Source organism: Natator depressus, chromosome 11, assembly GCF_965152275.1.
Source record: "Natator depressus isolate rNatDep1 chromosome 11, rNatDep2.hap1, whole genome shotgun sequence".
NCBI classification, from domain to species: domain Eukaryota; kingdom Metazoa; phylum Chordata; order Testudines; family Cheloniidae; genus Natator; species Natator depressus.
Genome location: NC_134244.1, coordinates 59,665,529 through 59,691,335, shown reverse-complemented (window position 1 = coordinate 59,691,335; position 25,807 = coordinate 59,665,529). Strand labels below are relative to the sequence as shown.

Genomic DNA, 25,807 nt, shown 5'->3' with positions numbered 1-25,807 from the left:
GAGGTGGGGAGGAGAGAGTTGTCTGGGGCCCCACACCCCCCCAGGAACGGTTGTGCCCCTTGCAGTGGGTGCAGCCCGTGGGGGGGCTGGCCAAGGGATAGGGCTGGTTGCTGGTGCTGCCACATATGCAGCACACAGCTGCCTAAGGCACCATGAAATTTGGGGCACCAAATTTCATGGTGCCCTATGCAGCTGCGTATTCTGTGTATGCCTAGGGACAGCCCTACGGCATAGGCACCAACTCTGTGGGTGCTCAAGGGCTGGAGCACGCAGGGGGAAAAACTAGTAGATGTTCTGCACCCACTGGCAGCCAAGCTCCCCTCATGCCCCGCCCCACCTCCTCGTCCTCCCCTTCCCCCCCACCCCAAGTGCACAGTGTCCCCGCTCCTCCACCTATCTCCCAGCATTTCCCACCTGGCCGCTGCCGCCATTAACAAGCTCCGGGAGGGAGGGGGGAGGAGCGGGAACGTGGCATGCTTAGGGGAGGAGGTGGAGATTTGTGGAAGGAGTTGGAATAGGGGCGGGGCAGGGTGGAAAGAGGTGGAATCGGGGGCAGGGAGGGGTGTCGAGCACCCAGTGGAAAACAGGGAAGTCGGCGCCTATGCCCTGAGGCGTCCCCAGGGAAGGAGGAATGCTTCTGCTATGGAGCCCGGGCTGTGATTCAGGAAGGAGCGGAACTGCTGACACTTCCTGTTGTGCTGTGTGGCAAAGAGGTCTAGCTGGGGAAAGCCCCACTGATGGAAAATGGAGTTCACAACGTCCGCTCGTGAAGCGACCTGCTGAGATAGTCTGCTAACTTGTTCTGTACCCCAGGGAGGTACAATGCTTGCAGGTGTATTGACTGCTCTATATAAAAGTCCAGCAACATGAGGACTTCCTGACAAAGGGGAGAGGAGTGTGCACCCGCCCCCGTTTGTTGATATAAAACATTGCCGTGGTGTTGTCTGTCATCACGGATACACATCTCCCACTTAAGTGGGCTCAGAAAGTCTGACATGCCAGGCATACCACTCTTAGCTCTCTGACACTGATGTGGAGAGCAAGCACCGCCTGAGACCAGAGGCCTTGTGTCCTGAGGTCTCCCAGGTGCACCCGCCAGCCCATGTCTGCTGCATACATAACCAACAAGAGAATCATCTGGGGGCTGACTAAGGGGTCCCCTGCGCACACTAGCTGTGGATTGAGCCACCACAGAAGGGAGTTGAGGACCGGGCAAGGCAAAGTCACAACCCTGTCCAAACTGTCCCCAACTAGCCAATACACTGAGAATAGCCATGATTGGAGCAGCCGGAGTCTGAGCTTGGCATGTTGCACCACATAGGTGCAAGCGGCCATGTGTCCCAGGAGTTTGAGGCAATTCCTTGCTGTGGTGGTGAGGAACTGCCTGAGACTCTGAATGCATTGTCCAGGGCCCGGAACCTCGACTCTGGTAGGTACGCCCAGGCGTGGGTTGAGTCCAGCACTGGCCCAGTGAACTCTGTCCTCTGAATAGGGGACAGAGTTGACTTCCTCGCATTCAGGAGAAGGCCCAGTTCATCGAACGTTGCAATGAGGAATCTAACTTGTGCATCCACTTGAGCCTTGGAGCGGTCCTTGATGAGCCAGTCATCAAGGTATGGGAACACCTGTACCCAGCGCCTGTGCAGACACACAGTCGTGACTGCCATGCATTTGGTAAATACTTGAAGCGCTGCTGACAGGCCGAACAGAAGGACTGAACTATAAGTGGTTATTGTGCTCCACAAACCTGAGGTATTTTCTTTGGGATGGTGTGATTGCTATATGAAAGTACGTATCCTTCAAGTCGAGAGGAGCATACCAGGCCCCTGGATCCAAGGAAGGGATGATAGAGGCCAAGGAAACCATGTGGAACTTGAGTTTCTTTATGAACTTGTTGAGCTCTCACAGGTCTAGGATAGGCCTGAGCCCGCCTTTGGCTTTCAATATTAGGAAATACTGGGAATAGAAGACCTTCCCCTTCTGCTCCTGAGGAACCTCTTCCACTTGCCCCAGCAATAGGAGCGATTGCACCTCCTGTATAAGAAGTTGCTCGTGAGAAGGGTCCCTGGGAGGGATGAGGAAGGTGGGTGGAAGGGCGGGAGGGCAGAGAATTGGAGGGAGTATCCCCTCTCTACCATGTGGAGCACCCAGTGGCCCAATGTAATATGGGCCCACACCTGGTAGAATGAGGATAGACAGGACGAAAAAGTAAGACAGGATGGATCCAGTCTTTGCACTGGTGCATCACCCCTGGGCGCACCTTTAAAAGGCCGGTTTTGGGCCTGAGGCGGGTTTAGATTGGCCAGAACCCTGACCAGAGGAGGGATGAGGTCTCTTCCTTGAGTTCCTATTTCTCCTGTGCGACCCTTCCTGCCTACCCTGAGGTTGATAATTCCTCGGAGGGGCTGCGGTCTAAAGTGCCTCTGTTGGGTGGCAGGGGTGTGGAGGCCCAGGGATTTCAAGGTGGCTCAAGAGTCCTTGACGCAGTGCAGATGAGTCAGTCTTCTCGGAAAACAAAGACGGGATGTGATAAATGAAGGGGGGGGTAGCCCCGGTTTATGAACCCAACCAGCCAGTTAGCTGTAAAATCCCTCTTGTTGTCTGTTCTCTGCTTGCTTTACCTGTAAAGCATTAACAAGCCCACAGGTAAAGAAAAGGAGTGGTCACCTGACCAAAAGAGCCAATGGGAAGGCTAGAACTTTTAAATTTGGGAAAGATAGTTTCCCTTTGTCATTCTCCGGAGGAGACATGGAGCAGCAATGCTGTGTAAGGCTTGAACCAGGTATGAAAATTCATCTTCCATACCTAGAAGAAATTTGGATAGGGAATGTTTAGACACTGACAAAGTTCCTCCTCTGCCTTGGTGGGTCCTGTGCTTATGGGTGGATTTGCTCGCCTCAGAGGTTCAAGGCATCCCTCAGTTTGGCCACTTTCAAGGCTCAAATCTGCTATTCACTCAGTTAGCCTCATCACTGGCCAGCATGGAGAAAAAGAAGAACAACAATCCCCGCAGTCTCTGCTGATCCACCTAGTGGATCAGGGAACAGGCCGGAGACCTTCCCCTCTGGTGGAACCCACAGTCCAGGTCAACTCCTCCGGTATCAAGTAGGGAGTTGCGGGGATGGAGGGATGGGCGGAACCCGGGCCCGCCCTCGGCTCCGGGTTCCAGCCCAGTGACCTGTGGATTGCAGCTGTCTACAGTGGCTCCTGTAACAGCTGTACGACAGCTACAACTCCCTGGGCTACTTCCCCATGGCCTCCTCCCAACACCTTCTTTATTCTCACCACAGGACCTTCCTCCTGATGTCTGATAATGCTTCTACTTCTCAGTCTTCCAGTAGTATGCCTTCTCACTCTCAGCTTCTTGTGCCTCTTGCTCCCAGCTCCTCGCACACACCCCACAAACTGAAGTGAGTTCCTTTTTAAAACCCAGTGCCCTGATTAGCCTGCCTGTCTTAATTGATTCCAGCAGCTTCTTGATTGGCTGCAGGTGTTCTAATCAGGCTGTCTGCCTTAATTGTTTCCAGAAAGTTCCTGATTGTTCTGGAACCTTCCCTGTTACCTTACCCAGGGAAAGGGACCTACTTAACCTCGGGCTAATATCTGCCTTCTATCACTCTTCTGTGGCCATCTTGCCTGACCCTGTCACATATCCCCCGCACCCCTCTGCTCAACACCACGGGGTTGGGCAACTTGAGACGTCAGGCAGTGTACCCGTGACAAGCGATCTGCATTGCCATGGTGGCTTCCAGCCCAGTGTTGTATGGTGAATTGGTTTCTGTCCCGACAACCTTTCTATCTGGTGACCCTTGCGTTCTTCTCTTTATTTCGCTGCATCCACTGGAGGGGTGCATGGTCGGTCACAAGGGTAAACCGTTGTCTCAGCAGGTAATAATGTAGTGTTTCCATGGCCCATTTCACAGCAAGGCACTTTCTCTCAACCACAGCATACTTCTGCTCTCTCGGGAGGAGTTTCCTGCTGAGGTAGAGGATTGGTTGTTCTTCGTCTCCAACCATCTGCAATAGGACAGCTCCCAATCCTACTTCAGATGCATCTATTTGTAAAATGAACTCTTTGTTGAAGTCTGGGGCTATAAGCACAGGGTTACTGCAGAGGGCTGTTCGTAGATCCGTGAATGCATTCTCCGCAGTGTCAGTCCACTTCACCATGTCCAGACCCCAGGCTTTTATCAGGTCTGTCAGGGGACTTGCTCTGGTAGCGAAATGGGGAATAAATCGCCAGTAGTACCCCACCACACCCAGGAATGCCCGGAGTTGCTTTTTCCAATTCGGCCAGGGCCAATTTTGGATAGCCTCTAGTTTGTTTAGTTGGGGCTTGACTGTGCCCCTTCCTACAATGTAGCCAAGGTATTTAGCCTCAGCTAGCCCTATAGCACACTTGGCTGGGTTGGCTGTGAGGCCAGCCTGGCTTAGTGTGTCCAATACCGCTTCCACCTTTTCCAAGTGGGTCTCCTGGTCGGGGTGTGAATAATCACATCATCCAGGTACGCAGCTGCATAACTGGTATGGGGCTGCAGGAGCTTGTCCATAAGATGCTGGAAGGTGGCAGGTGCAAAAGGACAAACAGTATATTGATGTACTGGTGTAGAGAATGCCATCTTTTCTTTCAACTCTTTGGCAAGGGAATCTGCCAGTATCCCTTTGTTAAATCAAGGGTGGTCAAAAAATCGGGCATTGCCCAGGCAGTCAACTAACTCATCAATATGGGGTATGCATCAAGTTTGGATATCTCATTCAGCCAGCGAAAGTCATTAGAAAACCTAGTGGTGCCGTTGCGTTTGGGCACCAACACAATCTGGCTCAACCATTGATTGTGGGACTCTTCTATGACTCCCAGTTCCAACATCCTTTTTACCTCTGCCTTGATCTCCTTCCTTTTTGCTGCGGGGACCCGGTAGGGCCTTAAAGTTACCTTTGCCCCAGGGTCTGTAACAATGTGGTGATATGCTTTGGTGATCCAGCCTGGTTTGGTTGAAAACACGTCCTGGTACCAGTTAATCATCTCAGTTACCTCCTTATTCTGGTTCGGTGTCAGATCAGGGGATATCCTGATCTGCTCATGTAGGTTATTTCCCTGGATTGGGGCCTCTTGGGCCACTACAGATGCCTCTCGCTGGTGCCAAGGTTTCAAGAGGTTAATGTGATAAATCTGTTCTTGTTTTCAGCGTCCTGGCTGCCACACCTTGTTTCCAGAAAGTTCCTGATTGTTCTGGAACCTTCCCTGTTACCTTACCCAGAGAAAAGGGACCTACTTAACCTGGGGCTAATATATCTGCCTTCTATCACTCTCCTGTAGCTAGCTGGCCTGACCTTGTCACAACACAATCAGGTTTATTTTTTATTTTGGCTTGTGGATCTCTTCTGTGCTAAGCCCAGATGCTTTTGTTCGCTTGTAACCTTTAAGCGGAACCCCCAAGAAAGCTATTTTGGGTGCTTGATTTTTTGAATTGCTCTTTTAAAATCTAGAAAAAGCCTAAGTTCCAGATGTAATTTTTTTCCTTTTTGTTTTAATAAAATTTACCTTTTTTAAGGTCCTAAGAGGTTTGTGCATGTTTGATAAGCTGGTAGCCACAGCTAATTTCGTTTGTTTTCTTTCTCAGCTCTTCTTTGGAGGGGGGTGTGAAAGGAATTCTCCAGTGTTCCTTCCTGGGTTCAAGGGTTGTTTTTTTGTTTTTTTTTCTTCATTTGGGTGGTGGCAGCGTTTGCAAAGCCAAGGTCAGAGAAAAGCTGTAACCGTGGGAGTTTAATACAAGTCTGCAGTGGCACGTATTAATTTTTAGAATCCTTTCAGGCCCCTACCTTCTGCACTTGGAGTGACAGAGTGGGGATTCAGCCTTGACATGGTGGCATAGCAGTGGGATCATTTTGAACCAGAAGCACAGACCTCAGGATTTTAAAAAGGACACTTGTCCTTTTGGCTGCTTGAAAGCCAGGGAGGTTCCCTCCCCCCTTTTTTTCCTTTGCTGCCTGAGGGGGAACAGGCACACCAAAGAAGCCAGGGAGTCCAACAAACAGATTTTTTTTTTCTTTTCTAGCTTTGTGGTAATGAAATAATTAGGCTAAGAATAGGGCAGCCTGTGCATGAGGTTGAGGTCTGGCACCAAAACCTTAGAAAAACCAGTCTTCCCAAAGCGGCACGCCATGGAGAAGACAGACCCAGATCAAGCCCAGACATCCAGCTCCATGACGGAAATGAAGGGAGTGGATAGGGGAAAGGGTCAGCCCTCCCCCGACCAAGATCCAGGTGCCAAGCTGGAGGAATGCCCTTAACCCAGAGTTCTGACTTCAGAACACCGGGATTTCTTCCTACAGATGATGCGTTTGGAAGTGGAGGACAAAAGAGAGGCGAAGCGCTTTGAGTTGGAAGCGGAGGCGGAAATGCAGGCGAAGCGCTTGGAGGCGGAAATGCAGGCGAAGCGCTTGGAGGCGGAAAGGGCTAAGCTGGATCAAGCAGAAACCCTAACAGTCCTTCTCCAGGTACTGCTCCCCATTCCAAGAAATTCCCCACATACAAGGTAGGTGATGATACAGAAGCCTTCTTAGAAAATTTCAAAAGGGCCTGCCTTGGGTACAACACCTCTATTGACCAGTATATGGTGGAGCTGAGGCCACAACTCAGTGGACCCTTTGCAGAGGTAGCTACTGAAATGCCTAAAGAACACATGAATGAGTATGACCTTTTTAAACAAAAGGCCAGAATTAGAATGGGGCTAACAGCTGAGCAGGCCCGTCGGCGGTTCAGAGCCTTAAGGTGGAAACCAAACTTGGCATTTTCCCGACACGCCTACCACATTGTGAAAAATTGGGATGCCTGGATATCAGGAGCAAGCGTTAAATCTCTGGAAGATCTGTCTCTCTTCATGCAAATGGAGAATTTCTTAGAGGGTGTTCCTGAGGAAACAGAAAGGTACATCCTAGATGGGAAGCCCAAAACTGTAACCAAGGCTAGGGAGATCAGAACCAAATGGGTGGAAGTGGCAGAGAAGAAGAAAGCTAGTAGCAGGTGGAGCAGATACCAGAAGGGGCAACCCAAGAAAACACCCCACCATTGGGGTCAGCCCAAAGCCCCACCTCGCAAGGAGGAGTCCTCCATACAGCCAGGGAGACCCCAGATGCTCTCTCATCCCCCCCCCAACTCTCCAAACACCCACCTTGCCCTAGCCCACAGTCAGCTGGGCGATGCTTTAAATGTAATGAGCTGGGCATGTGAAGACCAACTGCCTCAAGAGCACCAGCCGACTACAACTCATCACCCCGGAGTCCCATCAAGAGCCTTTGGGTCCAGATGTCTTACAAATACCTCCAGAGCGAAGGGAAACTGAGTGTGGACGGGAGGAAAATTACTGCGTGGAGAGACACTGAAGCACAGGTGTCAGCTATCCACCAATCCCTGGTAGACCCCAAATTCATCAACCCAGAGGCCCAAGTGACTGTGCAACCCTTAAAGGCCAACTCTTTTAATTTGCCTACAGCCAGGTTGCCTGTCCAGTACAAGGGCTGGTCAGGAATATGGACTGTTGCAGTCTGTGATGATTATCCTCTTCCCATGCTGCTGGAAGAAGACTTAGCCAACCATGTGAGGCTAACAAAAAGGGTGCAGATGGTCACCTGCAGCCAGACTAAACAGGCCTCGACACCTAACTCCGTTCCTGAGCCTCCTACAGGAACCCAGCCAGAGGTGGTGGAACTAGACTCCAGACCAGAGTCTAATGACAGCAGTTGTAGATCCAGTTCCTGGGACCCAGCCAGAACCAGCCCAAGGATCGGAACTGGCAGAGCAGTCAGCACCAAAGTCTGTGCTTGCAATCCCACCAGAGTCAGGGGAGCCAGCACTAAAGGGCTCAGCAGCTAAACTGATACAAAAGGCTCAACCGGAGCCTGAAATACCACCTAGTGCACCAGCGTAGAGCAGTTCAGTCAGTCAACGGAAACAACCCCATCACCTGCATCGCTTCCAGTGGGACCAAGCCCAAGTCCGCAACCCAGCGAGGAACTAATGTCTCCAGCATCAAGGGAGCAGTTCCAGGCAGAGCAGGAAGCGGATGAGAGACTCGGCATGGAGCGACTCACCGCCTCTCAGCTCTTCTAACAGGTCCAGGTTTGTTTTAGAAGGAGGACTCTTATATAAGGAGACTCTTTCTGGTGGGCACAAAGACAACTGGCATCCTCAGAGACAGTTGGTAGTTCCAACTATGTATAGGAAAAAGCTCTTGAGCTTTGCCCACGATCACCCTAGTGGCCATGCTGGGGTGAACAGGACTGAGGACCGTTTGGGGAAGTCATTCCACTGGGAGGGGATGGGCAAGGACATTTCTACTGATGTCCAGTCTTGTGAGGTGTGCCAGAGGGTGGGAAAGCCCCAAGACCAGGTCAAAGCCCCTCTCTCTAGCCACTCCCCATCTTTAAGGTTCCATTTCAGCATGTAGCTGTGGATATTCTGGGTCCTTTCCCTAAGAAGACACCCAGAGGAAAGCTGTACATACTGACTTTCATGGATTTTTTGGCCGGAAGCAGTAGCTCTAAGCAACACCAGGGCTAAGAGCGCCAGCCAGTCATTGACAGACATTTTTGCCAGGGAAGGTTGGCCCTCCAACATCCTTAAAGATTCGGGAATTAATTTCCTGGCAAGGAACCATGAAACATCTTTGGGAAGCTCATGGGGTAAACCACTTGGTTGCCACCCTTACCACCATCAAACAAATGGCCTAGCAGAAAAGTTTAATGGGACTTTGGGGGCCATGATACGTAAATTCGTAACTGAGCACTCCAGTGATTGGGACCTAGCGTTGCAGCAGTTGCTTTGCCTACAGGGCTGTACCACATCCCAGTTTGGGATTGTCACCTTTTGAACTCATTTATGGCCATGAAGTTAAGGGGCCATTACAGTTGGTAAAGCAGCAATGCGAGTGGGTTACATTTTCTCCAGGAAATAACATTTTGGACTTTGTAATTAACCTGCAAATCACCCTCAAACTCCCTTGCCCTAGAAAGCCTACAGGATGCTTAACAAGAGCAAAATCCATACTGAGCCCCTTTGGGGTCTTCAGCTTCTTCCCTGGACCTATGTAATCTCCCTTATCAGGGGACTCAACCACTTCACCTGTGGGCTGGTAGAGCAGAGATGGGCAGGAGGAGACCTAGGCCCACCCACTACACTGGGTCCCAACCCAGGGACTCTACAAATAGCAGCCACCTGCTGCATCCCTTTAACTAACTTGTTGCTGCTACTGTTCCTTAGGCTACTTCTCCATAGCCCCAGCATGTTCAGCTTTACATTTACCTTGGGCTGAAGTCTTGCTTGAGTCCCAGCAGGCAACCAAGAGCATCAGCCTTACTCCTCTGGCTCCAGCCAGCAACTGAACTTCTCAGCTCCGGCAGCTCCTTTTATATGAGCCTGCTGGGCTCTGATTGGCTGCTTACCACTCAGCCTCTCTAAGCACCTTGGAGGACTCACCTGGGGTGGGGTATGGTAGGACTGTGAGGGTAAACAGTGAGTTGGCAAAATTTGCAAATGGTACAAAACTACTCAAGATAATTAAGTCCCAGGCGGACTGTGAAGAGCTACAGAAGGATCTCTCAAAACAGGGTGATTGGGCAACAAAATGGCAGATGAAATTCAGTGTTGATAAATGCAAAGTAATGCACATTGGAAAACATAATCCCAACTATGCATATAAAATGATGGGGTCTAAATTAGCTGTTACCACTCAAGAAAGAGATCTTGGGGTCATTGTGGATAGTTCTCTGAAAACTTCCACTCAGTGTGCAGTGGCAGTCAAAAAAGCGAATAGAATGTTGGGAATCTTAAAGGGATAGATAAGACAAAATATCATATTGCCTCTTTATAAATCAATGGTACACCTACATCTTGAATATTGTGTGTAGATGTGATCACCCCATCTCAAAAAAGATATATTGGACTTGGAAAAGGTTCAGAAAAGGGCAAAAAAATGACTAGGAATGGCTGCCATATGAGGAGAGATTAAAAACTGGGACTTTTCAGCTTGGAAAAGAGATGACTAAGGGGAGATATGATAGAGGTCCAATCATAACTGGTATGAAGAAAGTAAATAAGGAAGTGTTTACTCCTCATAACACAAGAACTAGGGGTCACCAAATGAAATTAATAGGCTGCAGGTTTAAAACTAACAAAAGGAAGTATTTTTTTTTCACACAACACAGTCAACCTGTGGAACTTCTTGCCCGAGGATGTTGTGGAGGCCAAGACTATAACAGGGTTCAAAAAAGAACTAGATAAATTCATGGAGGATAGGTTCATCCAGTGCTTTCCCCAGGAATTGAAATGTGGGGGGGAGGTGTTCAAATTTACAAGGTGGGGGTCAGGGCCAATGAGGGGTGAGACTGTGAGGGTGAAGGTGGGCTGTATGGCACCATAGTAAAAACTGAAAAATGTTTCATGACCATTTTATTAGATTTTAAAATCATCACACAAATTAAAGTTGGCTACTCACGCCTTTTACTACATCCTTCTTACTACATCCTTCTTTGTTTCTTGTTATAATTTTGCACAACTCTGTTAATGAACTTCTTGAATGCAATGCATTCATCTTTGCTGGCTTCTCGTGTGTCCGGTACTTCCATTCCTTCAATTGATATGCTCATTAATTCATTCACATGATCAGGCAGAAGGTGACTTCTTTCAAAACACAAAATTCTATTCAATGATGAAAAAGAATGCTCAACTGTAGATGTTGTGACTGGAGTAGCAAGAGATTAATTCCTCCTTCTTTCAGCCCAGGAAACATAGCATAAAGATCGGGTCGAGCCACTAGTGATGATAAAAAAGAAGTTGAAGTCAAATCTTCATTCATTCATTGTATGATATTCCACTCTGTGTTCAAATTCTCTATTATGTCCTGAGCATATGGCAGCCCCATTGCTGGTAGTGCCTCACTCCACTCAACTGTCGGTGTTTTATAAGACAGGGATCTGTAAAAGCTACGTAGAGGTTGAGTAGAATCTAGAAGTCGCTGTTGTAGATTTTTAAGAATCAAGTCTGTGTACTTTTTCAGTTGTCTTAAACACTTCTTGTCCTCTTCACTTAAGGATTCAATATAAATGCCTTCACTCGTCAACTTCTGGACTGAAGTCTTTGCTTCTTCCAGTACTTTTTCAGTTGATAGCTCTCTGATTCATCTAAATGTAGCTTCTATTGCTGGACAAAGATCTACTACTGTTGTAGCAGATGCCTTGTTTAATGACCCAAGTGGTTTCAACAGTAGACTTACAAGAGAGAGAATGGCAGTAGTCTTCTCTGAACGTAGTAGCAAAAGTAATCCACCAGCCTCACTACTTAGATCCAACCCATCTTGGTAGATACTTTCCAAAGCCAGTAGGAATGGCTGGAGTAATTTTAAGACAACAGGATCACTCATGAGAAAGCCAGAGGGTTTTCCCAGGTTGGGCTAATTTGAACTTCAGTCCCAGTGTATCTTCTATATTTTCCCAGATATTCAGTCTTTGGACTCTTGCTGAAAAAAGAATATAATGAAGATATTAAATGTATAGCTTTTTAAATGTCTTTTGAAGAGTCTGCAGCTCATACTAGCGCTAGTTGGAGTAGATGGCCTCTGCGGTGTGTATAGGAGAGACTAGGGTTACACTTTTCTCTGAGCAAAGCTTGTGCTCCACCATGTCTTCCAGAGAAGTTTGCAGCTCCGTCAAATGCACAAGCAGCCATCTGTTTGGGGTCCCATTGACAAGCATTTAACTCTAAGATGTGGGTTGTCACAGATGCAGCCAATCTGTCTTCTTTAACTTGAACATCTAGAAATGCATCTACTGGCCTACCACTGACATCAAGATAACGTACACAATGACTTAATACTTGATGACCATTTGCATCGGTTCATTCATCAGCCATGTATGCAAATTTTTTGAATGTGATGAGGGAGTTCTTCACTTTTTCAACTGTTGAGTCTTTCACTGTTGCACCACATGCTTCTAGCCAGTCAGTTGAGTTTCTTGCAGAAAGATAGTGAGCATCTGCTGGTCTTGTTTGGAACCAGCGTTCAACTTCAGGATGAACAAGTGACAATGCACTTAACATTGGCCTCCAGTTTGTAGTTATCAAGGTTCCTCCCCCACTCTGAACGCTAGGGTACAGATGTGAGGACCTGCATGAAACCCTCCTAAGCTTATCTTTACCAGCTTAGGTCAAAAAGTTCCCCAAGGTACAAAATATTCCACCCTTTGTCCTTGGATTGGCCGCTACCCCAGTAACCGGTATTTGGTGGTGGAAGAGCTGTTTGGAAACATCTTTCCCCACAAATACTTCCCAAAACCTTGCACCCCACTTCCTGGACAAGGTTTGGTAAAAAGCCTCACCAATTTGCCTAGGTGACTACAGACCCAGACCCTTGGAACTTAAGAACAATGAACAATCCTCCCAACACTTGCACCACCCCCTTTCCTGGGAAATGTTGGATAAAAAGCCTCACCAATTTGCATAGGTGACCACAGACCCAAACCCTTGGATCTGAGAGAAATGAAAAAGCATTCAGTTTTCTTACAAGAAGACTTTCAATAGAAATAGGAGTAAATAGAAGTAAAGAAATCCCCTCTGTAAAATCAGGATAGTAGATACCTTACAGGGTAATTAGATTCAAAACATAGAGAATCCCTCTAGGCAAAAACTTAAGTTACAAAAAAGATACACAGACAGAAATAGTTATTCTATTCAGCACAATTCTTTTCTCAGCCATTTAAAGAAATCATAATCTAACACGTACCTAGCTAGATTACTTACTAAAAGGTCTAAGACTCCATTCCTGGTCTATCCCCGGCAAAGGCAGCATAAAGACAGACACACAGACCCTTTTTTTCTCTCCCTCCTCCCAGCTTTTGAAAGTATCTTGTCTCCTCATTGGTCATTTTGGTCAGGTGCCAGCAAGGTTACCTTTAGCTTCTTAACCCTTTACAGGTGAGAGGAGTTTTCCTCTGGCCAGGAGGGATTTTAAAGGGGTTTACCCTTCCCTTTATATTTATGACAGTAGTGTGTGGTATCTCTTGCCTAAATAGAAAGTATGATGCCACAGACGTGTTTGTTCACATGAACTGTGTTGTGTCGTCTCCAACATTCTTCACGGCCTCATTAACACAGGTTTCAGAGTAACAGCCGTGTTAGTCTGTATTCGCAAAAAGAAAAGGAGTACTTGTGGCACCTTAGAGACTAACCAATTTATTTGAGCATAAGCTTTCGTGAGCTACAGCTCACTTCATCGGATGCATACTGTGAAAAATACAGAAGATGTTTTTATACACACAAACCATGAAAAAGTGGGTGTTTATCACTACAAAAGGTTTTCTCTCCCCCCACCCTACTCTCCTGCTGGTAATAGCTTATCTAAAGTGATCACTCTCCTTACAATGTGTATGATATGGCCCACCTTGATTATCATACACATTGTAAGGAGAGTGATCACTTTAGATAAGCTATTACCAGCAGGAGAGTAGGGTGGGGGGAGAGAAAACCTTTTGTAGTGATAAACACCCACTTTTTCATGGTTTGTGTGTATAAAAACATCTTCTGTATTTTTCACAGTATGCATCCGATGAAGTGAGCTGTAGCTCACGAAAGCTTATGCTCAAATAAATTGGTTCGTCTCTAAGGTGCCACAAGTACTCCTTTTCTTTTTATTAACAGAGGTGTTGTCCTTAGTCAGTGGAGACTCAGAGTTCAGAGGTGCTTTCACATGAGTTCATCTCCCAGCTGGGGGGTAAGAAGGCACTTTGCTCGTTCCTCCAGCGGCTGATTGTTCGCTCTGGCCACTGTTGTTCGTTATGCCACCGTTCACTCCATCGCTCTGTTGCCAATGGCCCTGCGCAGTCACCTTCTCCTGCCACCTGCCACTGTGACCTCTGCGAGTTGGTCTCTTGAGGTTCCATCCAGCTCTCAGTGATTTCAGCTGAGCTCTCAGTGGGGGAACCTCACTGCTAGAGCAGACTGGGCTATCTCTTCCACAGGAACACTGTCCCACAGCAGGTCTAAGCACTTAGACCTAATTATCAGTGATTTTGGCTGTAGTGGTCACTTAACACAACAGAAGACTATCTATGGAGCGTAATCAGCTCTGTCTTTAAACAGTGGAGAGGGGCAGGTCAAATAGTACTTGTGACTCAGGCAGACCATCAAGCAAAATGCCTGTCCCCACCCTCTCTCTTGATGTCCTCAATCAGCAGAGGCTAAGTACAGTTCTACTGCCCTTTACTCTCACAATAAGAACAACATTTCTTTATCCCCCGCATTCAAGTGATTTGTAACCCAACCCCAGCCAAAATCTATCACTTGGGCAATACAGCTCTATTTGCTGGATACCTAGGTAGATTAAGTGTGAATGTAAATACAATCTGGTCCTGAAGCCTTTCCCCCCAACTCATCACTAGCTGTCAGGGAGAGCTCATTTAGACTTTGTTTACAGATCATAATTTGAAATTATTAGGTTGGCCAACATAACCAAAATGAATGCTCTGACATTGTCATAAAAAATAACAGCTGTATAAGGAAGCTAGTCTATGTTCATACTTTTCAAATCTATTATACTTTTTCAGATACATGTATTTTATGATACATGTTATATGCTTTTAAAGTGTGCGGAAATTTGAATTGAAATTGAAACATTAATGAACAATCACTAAATTGGCAACACTGCATGTAACTAGTTCACAAAACTGCGGGGGGGGGGGGGTTGGGGAAATTCAGGGGATGTAAACACCCCCCCATGGGGCGGGGGGGGGGTGTAGGGAAATCCCTGGGTCTGTCAATGGCTATTAGCCAGGATAGGCAGGGATGGTGGCCCTAGCCTCTGTTTGCCAGAAGCTGGGAATAGGCGATGGATCACTTGATGATTAGCATTGGCCGCTGTTGGAAGACAGGATACTGGGTTTGATGGACCTTTGGTCTGACCCACTATGTCCGTGCTTATGAGGCTTCCAGTAGGGGGCCTTTGGGCCTAGTACACCTGTCACGCTTCTGTACCATTCCGCTTGTCTTCACCTAGGAAATGCTACTTCTTCTTTGCCAGTGTTATTTCCCCACTCTTTTACAGCTTGAGAAAGTTGTACTTCCAGAAATATTTGTTTCATTTGGTAGCAAGTTGCTGAAACTTTTTTTTTTTTTTTTTTAAAGCCAAACACACTCCAAGAACCGGAGGAGGCAAAAAAAAATTAATAACAGTTTCACACAAGATCTCTTACTGCTTGTGAAAGACCAGATGGCAAAAGGCACATTGATCAATGCTTGTTTGTAGGGTATATGGCAAGGAATAAAGCCACAATTCTGGATAGAAATTTCTATAGCACTCCGCATATTCTAGACCCACCCCAAGAAAAAAATGGCACTGTTCCATGTGGTTGCTATGAGAAACAAAAACAAAGCGTTTAAAAACACTGTTCACTAATTAACAGTTTTGATGGCTTTACTTGCATTATGCCTAGTCAAAGTTCAGCATGTAAAGTCATGTACACAGTCCTAATCAAACAGCACGTACTTCATATATTCATTTGTTAGCTGTAATGAATGTGTTACAACAGGATTTTACTCGCACAACTCATGCAAGTGATATAAACAACTAAGCCAGAGATCTCAAACATTTGAGAAGACATTATATGTAGGTTGAAAGATTTTTTGAGAGGCTTTTAAAAATTAAATAAAGTCCTAAGCTACAAAGTTGAGATCCAAATTCTAACTTTCCCCAAAATTCTAGTTTCTTGCATCTGGGTATTGATTCACGTTCTGGGAGCAAAGTTATTGGTGGTAGATTTAATTTTAGATCTACCAGTATTACAAGGATCCTGTTAAATACATGTATTGCAGACAGTGCCGAAGAAAAGCTAAATACACAACACTCGTTAGGGTTAGGGTTCTGGACCCATGGAAAAAAAGGAATTCCACCATGATTTCAACAATTTCCATCCCACCCTCAACCTCAGCCTGGACCAATCCACACAAGAGATCCACTTCCTGGACATTACGGTGCTAATAAGCGATGGTCACATAAACACCACCCTATACCGGAAACCTACTGACCGCTATTCCTACCTACATGCCTCCAGCTTTCATCCAGACCACACCACACGATCCATCGTCTACAGCCAAGCTCTACGATACAACCGCATTTGCTCCAACCCCTCAGACAGAGACAAACACCTACAAGATCTCTATCAAGCATTCTTACAACTACAATACCCACCTGCTGAAGTGAGGAAACAGATTGACAGAGCCAGAAGAGTACCCAGAAGTCACCTACTACAGGACAGGCCCAACAAAGAAAATAACAGAATGCCACTAGCCGTCACCTTCAGCCGCCAACTAAAACCTCTCCAGCACATCATCAAGGATCTACAACCTATCCTGAAGGATGACCCATCACTCTCACAGATCTTGGGAGACAGGCCAGTCCTTGCTTACAGACAGCCCCCCAACCTGAAGCAAACCACACACCACACAACAGAACCACTAACCCAGGAACCTATCCTTGCAACAAAGCCCGTTGCCAGCTGTGCCCACATATCTATTCAGGGGACACCATCACAGGGCCTAATCACATCAGCCACACTATCAGAGGCTCGTTCACCTGCACATCTACCAATGTGATATATGCCATCACGTGCCAGCAATGCCCCTCTGCCATGTGCATTGGTCAAACTGGACAGTCTCTACGTAAAAGAATAAATGGACACAAATTAGACGTCAAGAATTATAACATTCAAAAAACAGCTGGAGAATGCTTCAATCTGTCCACTACTCAACCTAATGTACACAGAAAATAGCATTGTGCTAAAAAGAAAAAACCTGTTAAAACAGGTAACACTCAAAATAATTTCAAAATACATTACAGCTTTGTCCCAAACCTAAATCAATGGGTTAGGAGGCTACCAAAGATACTGCCTCTTTCCCCATGCAACAGCACAGCCATTATGGTAAGCAATAGAGTTCGAGCTCTTCCAGGTTTAAAGGGATGCTTTAGAAGTCACACTTGTGTCTTAATCTTTTTAACCTGCTATTGTTACAAATAACATCTATGATTGCTGTAATTAAAAGATTAGAGAATTCTAATTCTAATCCAAAAATCAGACTCCACCCCACAACCATTTGACAGAATTTTGCATATAAATCCCCTGTATAGTCAATTCCCCTAGGGGGACTCAGGAGCAGGCATAATATTCAATTACTTTACATTTTTTTTAGCTGATTAGATTTCATCTTGGTCTCTCTTTTAACAGGAAGGAGGGCTAATAAAGCTTTGGGCTGTGACCTTTCCTTGATTCTGAAACTTGCACCTAGGTCTGCAAGATCTCAATTTGTTAACCTTCCAGAAGAGCTGTAAAACTTATTTCTTCTTGGCATTTGGGGAGGTGGATGGACTGAAGGATGTGAGATATTTTGATATTATGTGGTTTAACTTATGTAAACGCAAGCTGAGCAATAGATGTGTGCTTGAATATAACTCAAAGTAGATACCATAAATAAAATCCTGTTACAAATTTGAACAAGAAGCACCAGCACATTTACATTATTAAAGTCTTTTAAAAATATTTTAATATAAAACAGTATCTCAAGGCTTTGATCCACTTACCTCCATTTAGATAATGCATGTTTGTCTGGCAAACCCTGTTTTCCCGTGTAACCGTGTTACAAAAGCAGACAGTACTTCCACCTGCAAGCCCACCATATGCAACATATTATTGCCCCTTTTGAGCTAAGTAGGTAGTCAAAGTTTGGAGATCTGGGGATGTTCCATTTGGGAGCAGAAATTAGTGATAGTCGTGTATTTCTTTGATGCAGTTTTGTTTATCTACAAAGAATGCAGAAAATCCTGTGTCTCTGAATGCAGAGGAGAATCAAATAACAGGAAATAGCTTTTTTTCTTCACAGTACCAAGCATACTTTTTTCAGCCTGCACCCACACCCCAAAAACCTCTTCCCCAGGTTTCTTCATGGGTCAGATCCTGTGCTTTGCGCTGCTCCTTCCAGCTGTATGTCTCTCCCAGTTTTTTTTTCTGCCAGCAGCCTTAACCTTGCAGTTTTGTTAATTGAAGAGTAAGTTCATACCTATAATTTCATTGAGGTTTTAACTCAACCCCATAACAAGGTTTCACCCCGCTTATAACAAAGTAATTACTCAGGAAGAGGCACCAGGCTAATTTCTTTAAGAGTCAACACACTACATGTATTTACATGGTTATAGCATACATAATGAAGTCATGATCTGATTTAAGAGACAGCATTAAAAACAGCCTCATTGTGGGCAAGATTCAGCTATTGAGGAGAATGAGGGACTTGGGTTACTCAAAACTCATCCCTCTGCCTGATAAGGAGCAGCCTAGAAAGCATCTGAAGGGAATGTGGTCCATTTTCCCTTAACTTGATTGAAGCGACTGAAGCCTGTTATGGACTTCTGTTTGGGGAGAGGTTCAACAGCAGTAAAAAGATATTATCCACAGGATTCCTGAGGCATACTGATTTTTGGTTTTGGAGTCAGACACTAGCTCCTCTTCCATCTAAACAAAGCACAAGAAAATAAAATATATAAGTTTACCTGTTGCCGACAATGTACTGAATGTTAATTTGTATTTGGAGATAAAAGTGCATCTTCCAATTTTAAACATGGGGCATAGCCATGAGCAAGCAAATTATTTTTCCTTAAGTGTATTTGGGAAAGTTTAAGATTTTTAAAGGCTAGTCACATAGCTTATTATAGCAGCACGATTGAAGTGGGACCCATATTTATATGGAGATGTAAAGTGTGTTTCTCTAGTTCCACTGTCAAGACAGAAGACTCCATTTGAATAAGGAGAGAGAACGCTTTATTAGTGGCACTTACAGTGGCTGCTATTAAAAGTTATCCACACCATGAGTATATTTAGAATAGGAAATAACCATGGCAGCTCAGATATCATCCAGTTACCATACTGTGGTGATAAATGATCTATAAATGATTAATAGCAGATGGCTATACAGATACTTGTGTTTAGAGTATGTCGTAAAAACATGGTCCTTGCCCTCAAGAGTTCACAGTCTTGTTTTGTTGGTTGTTATATAACATTAAAGGGAGTATGAAATACAAATCAATATGGCCTCTACACATTATAAAGGAAGAGATTTTGGAATAGTTTTGGTTGTATAGGTACTAATCCTATAGTTGGACAAACCAATTAGCTCTATTTGAGTAGACTCTAGCAGAAGGAGGGTGGAGTTCTTGTCTCTGGGAAAAGATCTGCTTAGAAATACCTGGTGGAGATCAAACTGAAATTTCCTACCACAAAGTTATAGTTGTGTCTTTATGTAGTTTGGTAAAGTCTCAGCCTGACATAGGGATTGCCTCAATATGTATCGTTTCCTTTTCACCATCTTGCTGAGTAGAAGCCCACTAATTTTGAACTGCACTGCCATGTTGTCTACATTTGTTGTCAGAAATTCCCTGTAGATTCATCTTGGAGGGGGACAGTTTGATCTTTTGAGAGTTTCCAACGCAATCTACGGGGATTTAGAAACTTCTCTTCCACTACTGATAACAGCATTTATACCATACGCTGTTCAGATGTGGCATCTCATGTGCTCTTTCCTGCTATGTAATTCTCCTTTAACATGACTTATACCACTGCTGCAGCAGAGATGGACAACTACAGGACTCTTTTCATGGACAGAAAAGAAAATTCTACTGCTGGAAACTTATTCATGTTAGTTTGTTCATGTTGCTAGAAGCTAAAAAACTAGAAGACACAGGCATCTAGGCCCAGGTACTTAAATACCTTTGAGGATCTATCTTGCATTAAATCAATGGGAGTTAGGCATCTAAATACCTTTCAGTACCTGCATCCTAGCGTTTCACAGCAATTGTAAAGGGGGAAAAAGGCTACAGTACTCTGTACTTGGAATATGGAAACAGAGACATCTAGTGGTCAAAGGTGGATAACAGTATAGTTGAATTTTGCATTGAAATCCTGTATTGCAAGAACGTAGGAAGATGGAAATGACCATATTGGATCAGACCTAAGGATCAGTTTCCTGTCCCTGGCAGTGGCCAGTGCCAGATGCTTCAGAGGAAGATGTAAGAACCCCACAGTGCCAGATAGGGCAATTTCTCTTTCATTAAGTCTCATCCTGCTCTCTAATAGGTAGAGATTGGCTTAAATCCTGAAGCATGAGGTTTGATAGCTTTTCCAAAATGTTTGCTGTAATTAACTATGATAAATCTGGATAGTCTTGTTATCCATATAAATGACCAATCCCTTTTTGAATCATGCTAAGTTCTCGGCTCTATGATATCCGGTGGGAATGAGTTCCACAATTGAATTACCCATTGTGTGAAAAAGTATATTCTTTTACTAATTCAGATTTTGCCACCTTTTAATGTCATTGAATGTCTCCTTGCTATCATCAGGTGTGTATCACAGTGTTCACTCAGCTCATTTATGTTCTCTAAGGTGTGGGACCAGACTTCAAGGAAGCTCCATAAGCTGAAGCTTCTACAGGAGCTGGTAGAAGTCAGTGGATTGGAGCAATTTGGGGCTGCTAGGCGGTAAAGTCTCTTGAAAAAGGGCTCTGTAGTGATCACACCTAGAACTTAGTGCCCAGCTGTGGCTAGCTCAGTAACAGGGAGATACTGGCAAAGTGGACAGAGTCCAGAGAATGAAAAACATTAGGGAGAGGGAGAGATGGACAAGTGAGAAGAAAGCTAAATAAGTGTAGCTAACCAAAAACATGACACTTCAAACATCTGAAGGGTGTAAGCACCAAGAGTAGTTCCAGGGGATAGAGCTAGGAATAATGGGGTGCAAGAGGAGCATTTCCCTAAGTGCTGGGTTTTCCTGTCGGGGAAGGGACTATAACTACATTATATATCTGTTAACGTGAACAAAAGAGCCCAGATTCTTCCTTCCACTGACACAGTGAGTAAACTCAGGGGTCTTATCATCAAAGATCTACAGATTCTGTCCCCTTTGCTGCGTACTTCTCTCCTGGAGGCAGGGCTGGGAACAGATCAGACTGGCCAGGGGATATGGCCACCCACTCTCTCAGAAGGTTGAGATATCAGACTCCACAGTCCCCCAGGGAGCAGTAGGGTGAGTACAGGCACTACAGCCATGTACTGCTCATTGGTTCTTCCAAGCAGTGGCAGTACAGCTGGCTTTTAGCTCCGCTGCCATTGTCTTTTCCCCACCCGTCCAATGGGGAGGGTCACAGAGATGTTGCTGAGGAGCAGGGAAGGCTGGCTGGCAAATTCTTACATGGAGAAAGTGGAGATGCTTCCACATGAGCCAAACCAGCCAGGAGCAGTGGAGGCGCCCTAAAAGTGTGGGAGCCACAGATGCCGAAACTGTGGCCCCACCCCTCTGTGCTGCCTCCAAGACCTCACCCCTTCTCCCCAAGCCCTCACGCTGCCCATTCCCCCATGACCTCGCCCTTGCACTGCCTCTTCCTTCCAAGACCTCGCCTCCCACTCGCTCCTCTCTGCTCCCTCCCACCCATCGCTCGCCCTTTTGACTGGTAGAAAGTGGGAGGGCCACGGCCCTCTGGCCTCCCCTGTTCCAGCATCCCTGAAACCAGCCGCAATTAATAGACACAGTACTAGGCAGTAAATAACCAGAGTGACTTGCACTCTCTTGCAGCATATCTCCCAGCTCTGCAGCACTGGAGCAGCTAGCTTCTCCAGAGTGTGGCTAGAAGTCTGAGCTGCAGGGAAGGTATCAAGAACTCCAGGATTGTCTGGCTATTTTCATGGTCACTCTCCACAATTTGCAGTTTGTTGCAATGCTCTAAGCCCTTAATTGCTAACTCTGTGTCTTACAGATCTCAGAGCATCTCCCTGTGGCTGTGGCACTTCTGCTTCTCTGCTGTCCTGGGCAAAGGCTGGTTTAGAAAGATACATTTCCCAAAAGACTTACGAGAGTGGCCCTTAAAAAGTGACACTCAGCTGTGTGACTAATTCCACTGCCCGTCCCCTCTTTCAGGTGTTCCTGGCGGAATACAGGCCTCTGAGGAAAATGGTGACTCTGAAAACGATGGAGAGGTCAGAGCTATGGGATGGGACCTCACAGAAAGGTGAGTGGGAAGTAAGTCAGGGGCTGTGATGCATGAAAGTACAGCCATTTGCCTTAAACAGAAACGAGGGGCTACAAGGAAATCCCATTTCTAAGCCTTACAGAAGCATTGGATAGGGCCCAGCATAGACTTCATTACAGGCTGGAGCATCCAGCTTTCTCAAAAGTGGCTAATGAAAGAGGCTGCATGTTCTACATTGTCCTGTTGGATGCGTGAAGCAGAAGGACCCAGCCTGGTTACAAGAGTAACAAGCTTCAAGTGGCTCTTGCTGCCCTTAGAAATGCTGGAGGGAATTTACCCTCCTCCTGACTATACCATTGGCTCTGATCTTGTTTTGTGTTTGCAACCTGATGTCACAGAAGTCGATACTAGAAGCTATCAGTCAGGAGAAGATACCCATATTTGATCCAGCTTTTCATGTGCTTCCAAGCCACAGGCCATCTTTTGGCTTTGCCTTAGAGTACCTTCTGCCAGGTACAGTCCTCTCTGGGCTTAAATCTTTGTCTAGGAGTTTGAAAGCTTTGACAGATCTATAAGCTTTCCTCTGCGTGAAATCTAGGGTCTGATCCTGCTTCCACTGGAACCTCACTGACAATCTGCCAAGAGCGAGTCCCTCATTGACACCATTGGGAGCAGGACAGCATCTAGAGAGACATTTTCAAAGTCTTCTCCCCCTCCCCCAAGACAAAGTTTCTCTCCAACAGGTCTTGCACCGGAGGGAGGCTCTGGGGAGGGCATAGCAGAGAATGGGGCTGCTGCCCAGCCACTCTCTTTTCCATGTCACGGAGCAAGGCTACCTCCCTTCCTGCCACAGATCCTGCCCCAACTGTCACAGAACACTGACCTCATGGAGACAGGGGTAGGACCCTGGAAGTATCAGATTCTTTTCTTGCTGTGACAGCAGGAAAAGCCTGTCCTGCCCATAGAGAATCCTGGAGGGAAGAGGGAGGAGTTGGGAACAATCAGGATGCAAGTTTAAAGAGAAAATCCTAACTGAGGGCGGGACCGTAAGTTGTTCTCCTAGCAGTTCCAGCAGCATCTCTGTAGTGTGGGGCTCAGCTCATCCATGGCCCCACTGCAGAGCTCTCACTTGGTCCTTTTCCATTTCACCTTGATTTCAGAGACCTCAGATTACTTAGGCTGCTGCTGGACATGGATGGGTTTGTGAAGATGACCATTTTAGCCTCTGCAAAGAAAGTATCTGATTGTTCACTTGGGTCGCTCTGCTGCCATCTCAGGGCATGGACACTTGCCAGGTGCATTTTCCATATAATTTAATTTCATTACTCTGTTTGATATTTCTAACCATTGTTTCATCAGTGTCACAGATCTGAAATATTCCAACAGGATTTTCAGCCAGAACAGATGCAAAAATAACAATAACTGATTGATATAGAAGACATTTGCAGTCACACTGTAGGGCATAAATACCAGGGATCCCCTAGAAAGCAGCATTGTCTAGGGCAGAGGTGGGCAAACTACGGCCTGCGGGCCCCTCCGACCCAGTTCTTGAGCTCCTGGCCAGGAAGGCTAGCCCCCGGTCTCTCCCCTGCTGTCCCCTGTCCCGTGCAGCCACGCGGGCAGCTCAGCTGGCTCTGGCTGGGCGGTGAGCTCCTGCCACTATGAGCTGCATGGTTAAGGGGGCAGGGAGCGGCGGGGGGTGGATAAGGGGCAGGAGGTCTCGGGGGGCAGTCAGGGGACAGGGAGCAGTTTGATAGGCGTGGGAGTCCCGGGGGGCCTGTCAGGAGGCGGGGGTGGAAATAGGGGTCGGGGCAGTCAGGGGACGGGGAGGGTTGGATAGGGGGTGGGATCCCGGGGGGGCCTGTCAGGAGGCGGGGGTGGAAATAGGGGTCGGGGCAGTCAGGGGACGGGGAGGGTTGGATAGGGGGTGGGATCCCGGGGGGGCCTGTCAGGGGCAGGGGTGTGGATAGGGATCAGAGGGGCAGTCAGGGGACAAGGAGCTGGGGGGTTGGATGGGTCAGGGGTTCTGGAGGGGGCGGTCAGGGGACAGGGGGTTGGCTAGGTGTGGGAGTCCCAGAGGGCCTGTTGGGGGGTAGGATAGGGAGTGGGGTCCCGGGGGGCGGTTGGGGCGAGGGGTCCCAGGAAGGGATGGTCAGGGGACAAGGAGCCGGGGGGGGGGGAGGTTGGATGGGTCAGGGGTTCTGAGGGGGGCAGTCAGAGAGTGGGAAGGGGCGGATAGGAAGCGGGGGCTAGGCTGTTTGGGGAGGCACAGCCTTCCCTACTCAACCCTTCATACACCCTCGCACCCTGATGTGGTCCTCGGGCCAAAACGTTTGCCCACCCCGGTCTAGGGGTTCCTGGGGGTGTCCTCCTCTCCCTAGGGAATATTGCTGAAGAGCCCCAGAGAGGGTTGGAAGGATTTTTGTTTCTGCTAAAGATATTTTCCGACTGTTAGTTTGGGACAATTGGGACCCCAGAAGGGGTGAACTACAGATGTGACCTGGCCGGAGGGCCGTGTTACCAGGCAGAGAAACCGCTAGAGCACTGGTGCAACCATTGACAAGGGGTGCTAGTCTAGACAGAGAGCTGTGCAGCACGCTTGGCCATGAGAAGGCGACTAGCCATGACTGGACTTGATTACACCAGTGAATGAAAAAATACATTATTCATCCTGCTCTTGCTATGATTTCTGTGGAACCTGGGCTCCTGACTGCTCTTGGATTGGTGGAAGGATCACCAGCTCTGGCTCCAAGTGTTTATAACTCAGGTCACATGGCAGTAGTTGAGTTTAGGTGCAATTGGAGGCTTCCTCATCTGCAGTCCATTCCGGACCCCACAGGGTGCAGTTTGTGGTGCCCTTGGCCTGAGAAGAGCAGAGTGAGTGCACCAGTGAACGTGTATGCACTATTAAGACAATAAGGTGGTTTCTTCTCACAACATCACTTTCTAGTGGTGGCCCCCTTGTTCTTGCACAGCATTACCCAGTTCATGGCTGCATTCCACTGTTCAGCTATATTGAGCCAATGAGGATTGCTGTCCAACTGCTTCAGACTCCCACCTGGGTTTGGAAACACAGCAAATACAGGCAAGTGGCAGTCTAGCAGCTACTGGTACTGTGTGCCCACTCTCTACCAACACATCTTGATTTAAACAAGAAAAGTAATGGGGCTAGAGGACAAGGTCTCAGATCGGTATGGTCTTATGTAGTGCATCATGGAACCATATCTCGTTGTACCCTTGCAGGTATAGAAGAGCAAGAAACTCCAAACAAGCTACCTTCAGCCTGGAGAAAGAAGGGAAGGACAGGTTGTCTCATCCTCCCTGGTAGCGCACTACTGCCCCAGAGACAATTCAGGTGATACGAAGTAGAGTAAACCTAACCCAACAGAGCCTGAGTGAGGTTGGGCATCAAGAACTGCCTGGGAGATAACTCGGTCTGATTTTGACATCCTGGGGATGACCCCCTCTAAATTTCTGGCCAGAAATTTGGAATAACCAAAGAATAGATAGACATACCCCAGAAAATCCAGCTTGGGTCTTGTACAGTGTCCTCAGCTTCCACTGTCCTTCTGTGGTTTAAATGTCAGGGAGGTGTTCTGCACCTATAAATGTAAGACATCTCCTTGCCTTTCCACACGCTGAGAGTGCAACAGAGCACGACACTGTGCTTTCTCTCTTTCATGGAGACTTTGACTCTAGACTGTGTATTTCACAGTCAAGATAACATCAGAGCATGAGTCAAAGTGCCTTTAAAAAAAT

At 46.8% G+C, this 25,807-nt stretch overlaps 1 protein-coding gene and 1 long non-coding RNA gene across 2 annotated transcripts in view; one reads left to right on the top strand and one right to left on the bottom strand.

Annotated features, from left to right (window-relative positions):
• The window catches only part of FAM117B (family with sequence similarity 117 member B), a 106,509-nt gene extending 88,845 nt beyond the window's left edge, over positions 1–17,664 (bottom strand). The window contains exon 1 of the mRNA XM_074967949.1: positions 17,619–17,664. Coding sequence (XP_074824050.1) covers positions 17,619–17,637 — 19 coding nt within the window. The 5' untranslated portion in view covers positions 17,638–17,664. The remainder of the gene's footprint in view (positions 1–17,618) is intronic.
• Positions 1–25,402, top strand: part of LOC141996140 (uncharacterized) — a 30,454-nt gene extending 5,052 nt beyond the window's left edge. The window contains exons 2-4 of the long non-coding RNA XR_012641485.1: positions 21,997–22,087; positions 23,209–23,343; positions 25,292–25,402. This is a non-coding gene — a long non-coding RNA (uncharacterized LOC141996140). The remainder of the gene's footprint in view (positions 1–21,996; positions 22,088–23,208; positions 23,344–25,291) is intronic.
• The last annotated feature ends 405 nt before the right edge of the window (positions 25,403–25,807 follow it).